The sequence below is a fragment of the Carassius gibelio genome, chromosome A18 (assembly GCF_023724105.1).
Source record: "Carassius gibelio isolate Cgi1373 ecotype wild population from Czech Republic chromosome A18, carGib1.2-hapl.c, whole genome shotgun sequence".
NCBI lineage: Eukaryota > Metazoa > Chordata > Actinopteri > Cypriniformes > Cyprinidae > Carassius > Carassius gibelio.
In genome coordinates, this window is record NC_068388.1 from 9,172,109 (window position 1) to 9,184,539 (window position 12,431).

Consider the following 12,431-nt stretch of genomic DNA (forward strand, 5'->3'; position numbering starts at 1 on the left):
GTCTTTTGAGAGATGAAGACAATGTAGATGCAAAACTTGTTATTATAAGCAAGTAAATGAAGGGAGGCAAAGAGCAACTAATGAAATACAGAAGGAATGAATTCTAAAGGAAAATTGTATATATTACAGTAATGGAAACCAGTTTTAATCACACAATCGGGTATAAAAATAATAAGACTAATTATAATAAGGAATAATTTTAGGGGTGCAATTGTTTTGTCAGTTCTTCTCTTTAATGATAATTAATTACTATTTTATTATTTCATCAAGAAATTATGAATAACCTTGTTAATTTAAATAAGTGATCAATTAAATCCTTTGCTTAGTTGGTAGTACCCGTTGTGTATATATATATATATATATATATATATATACACATACATAATTTAGCATATTAATAATCAGCATATTAGAATTATTTATTTGACACTGAAGACTGTAGTAATTGATGCTGAAAATTCCTCTTTGCCATCACGAAAAAAAAAATTACACTTTAATATATTTTTAAAACAGTTCTTTTAAATTATAATAATATTTCATAATACTACAGTTTGTACCATATTTTTAATCAAATAAATAAAGCCTTTGTGAGCATGAACGAGTTGTTTCAAACACTTTTTTTAAGTGAATTCAAACATTTTCCCGTTTCTTAGTATTTGCAGCACCTGATGATCTTGCTAAACAGCATGATGGCACAATATTTGTATTTATTAACAATAACTGCAGTATGTGTTTTCGCATAAACAATGGTTGCCCCGTGCAACAGACTCTTATCTGTAATCAGAGCGATGACATCTCGACAAACGTCGTCGTCTGCTGATGACGTGCGTGGGGTTTTCCGGGTGCGACGCTTGAGTGGTAGGCTAGCAGGCTAACCGAGTACCGTCGAAACAGATAATACTACAGCGCTGTTGACTAACGTCGAGACTCGGAGGGTGGGACATCGAACATGAAGGGGGTAAACGATTCATTTTACAAGGGGTGTTTATGAAAGTGAAGTCGCTGTGATCTACATAGATTGATACAGCTAAGATATAGCTAAGAATAAAATGTCAACAACGCGGCCCCTCCTCGGGATGAAGCGAATCACCGAGGTAACCTGCACAGAGACGCCGGGAGGCAGGCAGTCCCCGTCCGCCAGCAGAACGCAGTCCGAGCCGCTCACCGTAGACGAGTTCACGGTTCATGAGGACAAGCAGACAGAGCTCAGATGCAGCAAACCGAAAGTCGAACAGGTGTTCCAAGTGACATTCACGATTATTGGGCTCTTGGATCACACTGGAGCCCACGGAAGTAAGGCTTCCAGGCAGATCTGGCTCCAGTTGAAGGGAAAAAAGGAAGATGTTTCAAAAGCGAAGGTAAATGAAAGTAAATTGTAAAAATATGTATATCTTAAACCATGTTGCTGCTGGTTTTTTGTTTTGTTGTTTGACTGTTAGAAGAGAAATTGATGAACATAACTTAAGTTTCTACGTAATAGCTGGAGAAGGCTGATGTCAGAATGAACTCAGCTGCGTTTGACAGCAACGTTTGTCTTTATTTGACATTTAAACAAAGGTCTGTAGTATGCTGTTTCCTGTTCTCAAAAATATTTGATCTATCCTTTTATGTTTTTTTAAATAGACCAATCTTTTTATTATTATTAATAATTTTATATTTAATATTTTAAATATTTAATATTTTTTCTGTTTTTCACAACTTGAAACTCTGTCACTCTGCTCCAGTCACATTCCCTGCTCCACACCGGCTTTTAGTCTTTACATTTCTGGGTGATACTAGGCAGAGCTTGATGCTTTGGCTTAATTGGAATTTTGGGCAGAAGATAAACAGCCACAATTTGCCCAGTTTTTGTCTGAAACATAAGTGAATTGAAATTAGTTCCTAGTTTATTGAACTGATCTATAATAGTGATATCATTCATCACACTCATAATGTAGTGTTGAGCATCAGCATGGCTATGAATGGCTTCATGCCTGTGAATCACATTGGCCAAATCCCAGCTGTGCTGATACTCAGTACAGTCATATTAATTGAATAAATCATCACAATTCTGCTTTATTATGTAACTTGGGAAAATACTTCAGTCAAACCACATAGATCCATTCCATTATAGCCAATGTCAAAGGATTATGTTTCGGTGCATTTCGTAACATCTAAGCAGAAACAAACACTTTATAGATTATCCAACACTACAGTTTCGCCTAGATGTTTCCCGTTAATGTGGTCTCAAAAAAATTTGTTACCAGGACAGCAACAAAAGACGTGGTTTTTCACTGAACACATGTGGCGTCATCACCTAGTTCTGACATGCCATTGTTTGCAATTCTAGTCACATCTAATAAGGAAATTATAACCATCAGTGCCAGTAAACCTGGAATATCCTTATTGTTAAGCCATGAAACGGAAACCACTCAGTGGATGTGTTTCGCCACCATGTGTACTTCCTCTTTGTTACATTTTGTTTCATATATTTTTAATTTTTAACAGGTATAAATATTATAACCACAAAACTGAAGTGTCAAGGAATTTTCAATGAAATCACATTGACAGGCAAAAACCTCTTGTTTCTACATCTCACTGACTTTTGTATATCTCCTCCCGTTTGAAAAAAAAAAATAGAGATAGGAGCTAGTATCTGCTTCTCATCCAAACTGTGTCATGAATTTTCTCATGAGTCTTTGACAGATCTGTTTGCTTAGTCAGGACAAGACGGGAGGCCCCCAGTGCATTTCATTTTCGGTTTTAGTTACTACTCAAGAGTAGTGACTTTTAACCTGGTGTCATTACTGGTACTGTATATGAGTATTTCATTTACCGTAACCTGCTCGCTCAGATCAAAGAAATAAAAAGTTCAGCAAAGACGTGGCAAAATGGTCCACCCCAAGGGGTTCCTGTGTTGTTCTTTCTTTCGAACTAGTAGTTATTTGCTTACAAAGGCTCACCCACTCACTCAAAGCCACATACTTATGTCAGTAGCGTGTCTTTTAAGTTAAAGAAACTCCCAAAATTTTCCAAAGAAAATAGTTTTTAATTATATTAGCTTGTTGTAAAATACGGTACTTTTAGGGCAGTTTTTGGGCAAATAAGTTTATAATATAAATATAATAGGAAACATAAAATTCACAACACTAAAGACATGGAGATTGTGTGAAGGAGCATTTTCTGTGAACTGAAGTACTATTATGAGAGATGTTTGCATGTAACTTAACAATTTGTTGCACTTCACTCTGAAACACCAAGTATATATTTATATAAACAAAACACAGCCATTGTGATTTGGTAATCTCACTCAGCCATATATAGATTTAGATTTTATTTTCATAAATAGATCAGCTGCAAGTACTTTTATAATTACATGTATTCAATAAAAGTGTCATCAATAACGAATTAATAATAATAATACTCAGAAAATAAGTTTTTTAGGATATAATACTTTCTCTTGTACACAGTGTTGAAACATTGTGAAATGTAAAACATTAATGCTCTGTGTGTCTAACATTTGGTTGCGGTGTTATACTTGCATATGTAAACTATTCACACTTTCAACAATATGATAATGGGCATGCGGAATCTCCCTAGAAAAATGCTCAAGGCAAATCTTATATGCATGCTAGTTTAAAATAATGAAACCAGTTAGACTTGTTTTTCATTTATTATTCTCTCCCGAGAATAATTATTCTAGTGTGATATAATTGCGTTGTCAAGTCTCCCTGCTCCTTCTGAAAGTGAAGTTTTCTATCTTTTGCAATGTACGTGTTGTGATCCAGTCCTGCTGTGATTGTTTTGCAGGAGTATGTGAAAGGCCTATGTGACCCAGAGCTTCAGAAGGAAGAATGGTACCCGGTGAACATGCACTGCATATTTGCTGGTGCTCGTGGACTCTTTTTAGAACGGCTTCTTAGAGAGACGAGTGCAGAGGTCCAAGTTCTGGAGCCGGGTCGTCTGAAGTTGAGCGGGCGTGCAGAGGCTGTCGTCATGGCTCAAAGTCGTGTTCAGCAGTTTGTCGTCCTCTTTCAGGAGAAGCGAAGCTTGCCGGCTGACAGAGAGCCCTTGGTAAAGCGCACTTTTAAGACTTTTGTGGAAGACCGAGCTGATAAATATGCCATGGAGCTGCTTTTGCTGCCCAGTGCCCTCAAAGAGGAACTTCTGGGCTTGGCCCAGAGCCCCACACAGCCTATAGTTATCATAGACCTTGAGCAGGACCGCTCCCAGACTAGCACACCTGTAACAGACCTCTCCAACCGTATCCTGGACACCACTTTTGAGGATAAAACCTCAGGTCCTGCTACCACTCCTGATGTTATACCTGGTCTGAATGGTCGGCCTTGCAACAAGCGGCGGTGCTCTGAAAGCGAGCAGAGGGACACTAAGCGGCAATACTCATTGGAGAGGAGAGAGGAGGAGCAGTTAGATGAGCGACTACGAGAGCCAAGCCAAACTTTGACTGTTGCGCCTGCAAAAGGGACACTAGCATCTAGTGAATCGACAAATGAAATTGAGGTGGTGAGTCCTGAGACTAACTTGCGCTGTCTCGTTAACTTCTTCCGAACCATGGGCTACCAGCAGGAGGTGGTGGAGCGGGTGGTGCGTGAGACAGGGCAGACAGAAGACACGTTTTTACTTCTGGAAAAAATTGTGGAAGAGACTCAAAAGACCCAGAGAACGCAAGGAACACAGTGCACTTCTCGTACTCCCGACCTGTTGCCCTGCGCAAACGCCTCGTCCACCTCTTCCTGTGTGAGGCTCAAAGAGAAGGAACGGGCACAGATGCGAGCTCTTGCAGAGATCAAGTGCAAAGAAAACATAAGACCTCCTAGCACTAATGGCATAGGTCAGAAGAACCAGACAAGCAGTGTGCCACTGGCTTCTGCCACTCTTAAAAGAAACAATGGTGCACAGAATGATGTATGTGACGTGATCATCATTGATGACGATGATAACGACTTCACAGAGACCGAAAGGAAGCCTCGAATAACACCACTTGATTTTAAGACAGAGTCCCGGTTTGACTACTTGCCCCGAGGTAGCTCTCAAACAATGGTTCCTGTCCGGATGGAGAGTGTGACCAATCTCCGCAGCTCCTCTCAAGGCCCTCCTCTCCGGAGCACCGAAACACGACCAGGATGCTCTTACCAGACGCTCCCTGGAAGGGCACCTTTACCTCGCTCAGAGGCACATAGCACCTCTAAACCAGCACCCCTCACCGGCATATCTCGTTTCCAGCAGTCCCTGAGAACCCCCTACCGACTAGTTCTACAAAATGAACAAGGCTGCCAAGATCTGCGACACATCATCATCGATGGGAGTAATGTAGCAATGGCGTAAGTCTCAGTCAGATTGTATAATTTTGTAGTGACGGCAGTGATGGTTCTCCTTCCATGAATTTGAAAGAAAATATTTAAAACGGTAAATTCTGTGTGCTTTTAAAGGAACACTCCACTTTTTTGGAAAATAGGCTAATTTCCCAACTACCCTAGAGTTAAACAGTTGAGATTTACTGTTTTAGAATCCATTCATCTGATCTCCAGGTCTGGCGATTGCACTTTTAGCTTAGCTTAGCATAGATCATTGAATCTGATTAGACCATTAGCATCTCGCTCAAAAATGACCAAAGAGTTTCTATATTTTTACTATTTAAAACTCATTTTAGCATAATATTCAAGGAACGTTGCTGCCATACCACGGGTGCAGCAGACACAGTGATATTACTCAGCACCTGAAAATAGTCCCAGTTGGTTTGCGGAGTTGCAGCAATAGCAGAGTTGCTGGGGACTATTTTCAGGTGCTAAGTAATATCACTGCGCCTGCTGCACCCGTGGTATGGCAGCAAAGTTCCTTGATTACTACAGGAGAGTCAAGTTTTAAATAGGAAAATTATAGAAACGCTTTGGTCATTTTTGAGCGAGATGCTAACAGTCTAAGCTAAAAGTGCTTCCACCAGTCCCGGAGATCGGCTGAAGGGATTTGAAAACCGTTTAACTCTAGGGGAGTTGGAAAATGATTGGAGTGTTCCTTTAAGGCTGCAATACACTGCGATACTTTTGCTGAGATTTTTGCTCCAATTTGCAGCGTAGACAAGTTGCCGTTAGTCGCTGAAACTCAGATTTAGAGCAGTTGGAGTTGACAGATTTCACAATAAATCACCTAGTGCAATGCAAATACGTTTTTGAGCTTTAGACTATTATTCCATTCAGTCTGTGAATACCAAAAGTGTTTAATATTTGAATATTGAAGGTCATTGCTATTTAGTTCATGATGCCCCAGATTTTCTTTTTAAACATTTCCAAAGTCAACAAGTGTATGATGCCTGGTGTTTTATAGTTCAGATTTTAGTTGTGTAGTGTATTCCAGCCTTCACTTATCCTCATTATTTTTGGTGATTTTATATATTTGACATCAGCCCCCCAGCTTTCTAGATTCCAGCACTTGAAAAAAATTAGAACTTGCTGTTAAACTCCCAAAATTACGAAAAAGCACCATAAATGTTGCCTATTAAAAGTCGTTTGAAAGCACAAAAGTTTTATGTGAAGAACAGACTGAAACGTCTGCATTATTACAAAGTCTATCGTATAGCTCGAAGACTTGAAGGGGGCTTGACAGATCCATTTCACTGCTGATGAACATTCTTCAGAATTTCTCCTTTGGTGTTCCTTGGGATAATGAAAAGCATGATGATGAGGAAATGATCTAAACTTTAAATGATGCATTTAGTATTTCGAGTTCGGCATTTGAACAATTCTTATATTATGAAAACATTGTAAAGAACAGGTGTGACTGATGTTTTTTTGGAGACCATTTGAGGGAGCGTGGAAACGTTGGTGTTGTTGATGGTGTAAGTGCCTATAAAGGTTAAAGTAAGTCACTTCCAGTAAGCTCTGTGTGTGTTAATGAACTCTAGTATGTGAGAGTTTGTAAGAGTCCTTTTTCCTTTCTGCATAGTCTTTCTCACCCACACCCCCTTCCTCCCATGTAAAAGGCAAACTCTCTGTGGGTCTCTCCCTTTGTCAGCCCCCAGTTTGGCTCTTTAAGTGGCTTACCGGATGTGACTGTGCTTCTTAGAAGTACTAAAATGGAAACTGAGGTGTTATACAGGGGTGAAGAAAAGAAAATCTTCAGACCCTACTAGTGAAGTCACAGGATAGAAAGGTATATCGTGGGATAAAGTGTCAGGTGGGATTTTTTTAGAACCATTAGATCTTTACCTCAACAAAGCATGGAGGCATATACTAGAAAGATCTGAAACATAGTGTATTCTTGAGTTTTTAAGAAATGCTCCCACTCAAATTATAGCAAGATACAAAAGGGCAACGTGTAATGCGAAGGTTGTCCTTAGCTGCTCAAGAAAACAAAGTCATTTGGAAAGCTATTGGATTGCTGCAGAACGCTCGCACCTCGACTAATTATACCATGTTATCCATGCAGAGCACTCAACTGAACAGTCAGTCCGTCGCATGTTCAGCCAGTCTTAAAGGCAGCAGCTCACACAGGGTTTCTCATGGCTGATTTGTATGCTTGCATGATATTTGAGATCTGAATCCTCAGGTGAAATCTTGTTGCCATAGCAGCCCAAATATGCAGTTACCAAGAACCACTGCAACAGCAGAGAGGAAGGATCTCGATATCTTGAAATAGTAGATGAAAGTCACTGCGAAGGTCGTGGACTGAAACTGGTGCTGTGTATATACACTTCTTGTTCCTGCTGAAATGATGTTGCTTTGGCCTGGCATGCATCGAGGATTTGGAACGGTTTCCTTTCTCATTTCAAAGTTTTCTCAGGTAGTATGATTGTTTTGAAAGGAAAGGCTCCTCGCACCTGTCTACACTAAAAAGAAATGGCGCCTTGCCTATTTTAAAAAGTCTGTAGTATTTAAAAAAGTCTCTAGTCTGTAGAGTCATTTCGGAGAAAGGACTGCATTTACAAGTCAGTTCTTGAAGTCTTACCTGTTCTGCCAGTGTACACAATCAGAGTCACTCGATAAGATCTTCATATGGATGAGTTAGAGGTGAACCACATGGGGTTTTTTTATTTGGTGTTTTTACAAAGGGAGAAATGAAAGTTTTTTTTTTTTTTTGCATATTTAGCAATTTACATTTCCAAACTGGGAAAATTATCTGACTCTTTACGTCAATGGTCGTTGATTTTGCAACACTTCCTGTTAAAAATAACTTTCTCTGGTAGAGGGAACTTCCCTGTGACCCCTCTGTGGTTCAGTTTGTGTGTCTGTGTGTTGACTGGGGGGTGTTTGAAGACGGCTGCACATCTGTATGCGTGTGTCATTTTGGCTGAGCGTTTTGAATGGATGGAGATGTGCATCTATTTTTGCACTCTTTTGCGTCAGTTGTGTCTAATCAAGGCTTGGCATGGTAAAAGGAAGTACATGTTCTCCATCTCTTCTCAAATGCATTTACATATATACTTATCTCTCTATCAGTGGTAGATGCATTGTGAAATGAAATGCAGAGCTGTTTCCTGATCGAGCAAATCGATATTCAGCAGGGAACTTTTGTCTCTGGTTATTTAATCAGCTGTCTTGGTGAATTTAGCATGTTTGCATGTGAATTAATTACCTCTTATACCTTTTACTGCATAAGGGAATATATTGTGTACTGCCTAGTAATTAAAAATTCTGGATACAGAATGCAGTGATAAATGTTTTAAAAAAAACAGCAGTCACACTTGTTTTCAAATTACCTCACTACATGGTTTATTTATGCCTGCACACATCCACAAGTGGAAAGTAAAGTGGAAACATTGTGTTGCATTGTGGGCTAGAGTATCCGACTTAATGCACTGCATTTTGACAAAAGCAGTAGGTCCTCCAAATCTTCCATAAGCACAGAAAATTGTTAACCAAGTGCACAACCGATGTCTGGATACTGCTAAAATTGTATGAGTAGTTTGAAAGCATACTATTTCAAACTGGTTATGACCTTTCACTTCCCTGTTTGCTCTGACTAGACATGGACTCCATCGAATCTTTTCTTGTCGTGGGATCGCCATCGCTGTAGAGGCCTTTTGGCGCAGAGGGCACCGTGAAATCACTGTCTTTGTTCCTCAGTGGAGACAGAAAAAAGACCCCAACATCACTGGTAGGAGTTCAGTTTCCTTCTGTCATTAGACCAGCTATATATATATATATATATTTGATTTGACATTTCTAGTCCAAAATGTGACATATTACATGCATTGTTGCAGAACAACACTTTCTGACCCAACTGGAAAACTTGCGACTCCTTTCTTTCACTCCATCTAGAGAAGTGTGTGGACAGAGAATTTCTTCCCATGATGACAGGTACAAGATCCAGTCATCTAAAAAAAAATTTTTCTGTCTGTTCCTCAACACATTACCAGACCAAATAGTATTTTACTTAAATTCATTTGCATACTGATTTTCAATAATGTTTCTGGAATTCACACAAATGTACTTGCTGTGTATAAAAGATGTCTACGCACAAAATAGAGATGGGATATCAAAGTACATAAACCATTTCCCATGCACTCATCGGAGTTTACAAAAAGTAAAGTTGATGTAAAAATATGCACATTGCATATTGTGTCTTGTATCGGCAGAGATATTTTCCGACATACTGTATATTTTCAGTGTGTGTCATCTGTTGTCTTATCTGGAGGCCAATATTAATTGCAAATTATTAATTGAAATCATGCATAATAAAACAAGTGTTGTGTGCTCCATTTATGGTTCTTTCAAGAACAAGTGGGTAGAATCGGGAAATCAGAGAACTTTGAGGATGAATTCTACACAGTGTTTTATACGTGCCCTAGGTTTTTCTTGAAGCCCTGCTTGATCAATGACCTTCTTCACAGATTCCTACTTCATCTGGCTGAGAAGACAGGAGGGGTTATCGTCACCAATGACAACCTGAGGGACTTTGTGAACCAGTCAGAAGCATGGAGAAAGATAGTTCAGGAGAGGTAAGAAGAACACCTTTACAGCGGGATGTCCAGAACACCATCAATGCTCTTTTTCTAATAACAAACTACCATTCCAAAGTTTTGGGGTCAGTAAGAAATAAAGTATTACTTTTATTCAGCAGGGACTTATTAAACTGATTTAAACTGACATTTGAGATCATATTATATATATTATTTTTTAGTACTTTCAAATAAATGCTGGCTGTTCTTTTGAATGTTCTCAATCCTGAAATTGGTTTCCACAAAAATGTTAAACAGGACAGCTGCATCCAACACTAATAATAATAATAATAATAATAATCAATGTTTCTTGAGCACAAATCAGCATATCATTCCACACTCACTGGAATAATGTTACTGAAAATTCAGCTTTGCCACCACAGGTATAACTTGCATTTTAAAATAAGAAAACAGTCCTTTTAAACTACAGTAATACTTGACAGTTTTGAAAGTAAATGCAGCCTTAGGCAATAGTGTCTGGCTGAGACTTATTTCAAAAGTCATAAAAAAAATCTTATTGACACCAAACGTTTGAATGATTGTGTACATTGATGTGTTTTGTGTGCTCAGTTAACGTTTGCTCCGATTTAGAGCTCACTGTATGGATTTTTCAGACTCTTACAGTTCACCTTTGTAGAAGATCACTTTATGATCCCAGATGACCCACTTGGAAAGAATGGACCTCACCTAGATGAGTTTCTATTTAAAGGCCGTCGGTGAGTTCAAATAAACCCAGCAGTGGTTATCACACATTCCTAGTCTCGTCTGTTACTCAAACTTTTCTGTCCTGTCACAGAGGAAGTCCCATAATGGCCCCATCGAGAATAGACCTTCGGGCAACCCCATCAGTATACGCCTCGGCAGCGCAGTCCACGGCACGTCCCTCTTCCCCTTCCCATCGGCCACACTCTGGACATCCAGACTGGCAGCTTCCTCGCATGGCCCCTTCTCCACCTCCACAGCGGTCGCCCTCAGAAACCACAGAGCTCAAAAGGAAGTTGTATGATATATTTCCTGACCAAAAGCAGCGTATTGACCGTATCCTCAGTGACAACCCGTATATGAGGGACCTGAATGCTCTGTCGGGCCTTTTGCTGGGCTAACACTTTTACACACAAAATTGTGGTTTTCACTCTTGTGCATGGCGATCACAGGGTATTTTTCATTGTTGAGGAATATAATGATGGAAAAGCGTTGCTACGAGCTTTTATTTGTTCAAGGGACTTTGTTCAAGCTTTTATTTGTTCAAGGGAATATGTTCAAACTTTTATTTGTTCCTTCAACTCATTTAGATTATGATATCCGAGGCCCTCCGATCGACTGCAAGCTCAAAAACCTAAGTTATAACTTGTGCTTTAAATAAATGAGAATGTACAGTCCGAATAGCATATATTTGATGTAAATATTAGTGTAGAATAATATTCCTTTCCTGTAAGTTATCCGTTCAGAAATCTTTATTCTAAAAGTGGTTTTAGCTAAACAGTTGTTTTGAACTGGCTTTGCTTTAATTAATGCTGAAGGACAATTTTGATTTGCAGCTTCTGATATAATTGTGCTGTATTTAATTTCTGTTTTTGTAAATATTGATATTATTGAGCCAAATAAGTACTAGTTTTCAGTCACTCAAAGTGCCCTACTGAAGTGCCGTGTCATCTGCTTGCAGGACAAAATTGCTCATTTCCTGTTCACTAATTTTAGTTCCCGTTAATTTTGGTGATGGTGACAAAATGCTATGCTGTTTCTAGGAATCCCTGGAGACCCCCTGTATCACCCAAGAGACTGTGAAACAGTGAAATGGTTTAAAAAGTTTCCAGATTACTCAGTGACCTGGCACATCCCTTCCTATGCCCTGTTGTGCAAGTCACTGTTCTTTAATATCAAACAGGAAACCAAATCAGTCATTGATGTAAACCTTTGTCCCAGTTATGACCATTGGAGGGCACTGTGGTATTGCTAGCCCTTACCAACCTCATTATGTAATGGAAGACTGAGAACATAAACAAAATGCAATGCACAATTTAATAACAGTTATGTTAGAGCATCTTATTGCCACTAAAATGCATTTTCACTGTTATTGTTACTGCATCATCTTTTCCCTGTCTCTGAAATATGTGCAGAGTTGGGCTTTTGTGAATTGGTATTCAATTTTGGGAATGAAAATGCATAGGCACCCACGGAAGTGTCACAGACTCGGCAGGCACTGTGGGTATCTCACAGTATGGCTGCTGAAAACCTTTTTCTTTTATGGAAGGCAGTGTTAATAAAGGCCAATTATGTGTTTATCAGGAATTATGTGGTCTCTACTTGTTTTGTGGTCTCATACTGACAATCAAACAGTTAACATGAAAAATGGTTTCTGCAGGTTATGAAAAGGTCTTTCAAATTCTTAATTCACCTTTAGACAAATTAAGACCTAAACCAAATTAAGGTCTTAAATCAGAGCAGAAAGTCTTAAATTCAAAAAGTCCTGGCAATAAATGTTGCAGACATTGCTAAA

The 12,431-nt window shown here is 39.1% G+C and overlaps 1 protein-coding gene across 1 annotated transcript; it reads left to right on the forward strand.

Moving 5' to 3' along the window:
• Positions 1-793: 793 nt before the first annotated feature.
• Positions 794-12,223, forward strand: LOC127934459 (NEDD4-binding protein 1). The gene is made up of 7 exons (XM_052531848.1): positions 794-1,358; positions 3,790-5,321; positions 8,960-9,090; positions 9,197-9,293; positions 9,827-9,934; positions 10,549-10,650; positions 10,731-12,223. The coding sequence occupies exons 1-7, from the start codon at positions 1,050-1,052 to the stop codon at positions 11,035-11,037; spliced, it is 2,586 nt and encodes an 861-aa protein (XP_052387808.1). The 5' UTR covers positions 794-1,049; the 3' UTR covers positions 11,038-12,223.
• The last annotated feature ends 208 nt before the right edge of the window (positions 12,224-12,431 follow it).

Coding starts and splice junctions, on each gene's coding strand:
- LOC127934459 (XM_052531848.1), top strand. CDS start 1,050: ATGTCAACAACGCGGCCCCTCCTCGGGATGAAGCGAATCACCGAGGTA. Junction 1,359..3,789: donor AAGATGTTTCAAAAGCGAAG/GTAAATGAAAGT, acceptor ATTGTTTTGCAG/GAGTATGTGAAAGGCCTATG. Junction 9,935..10,548: donor AGAAAGATAGTTCAGGAGAG/GTAAGAAGAACA, acceptor TGGATTTTTCAG/ACTCTTACAGTTCACCTTTG.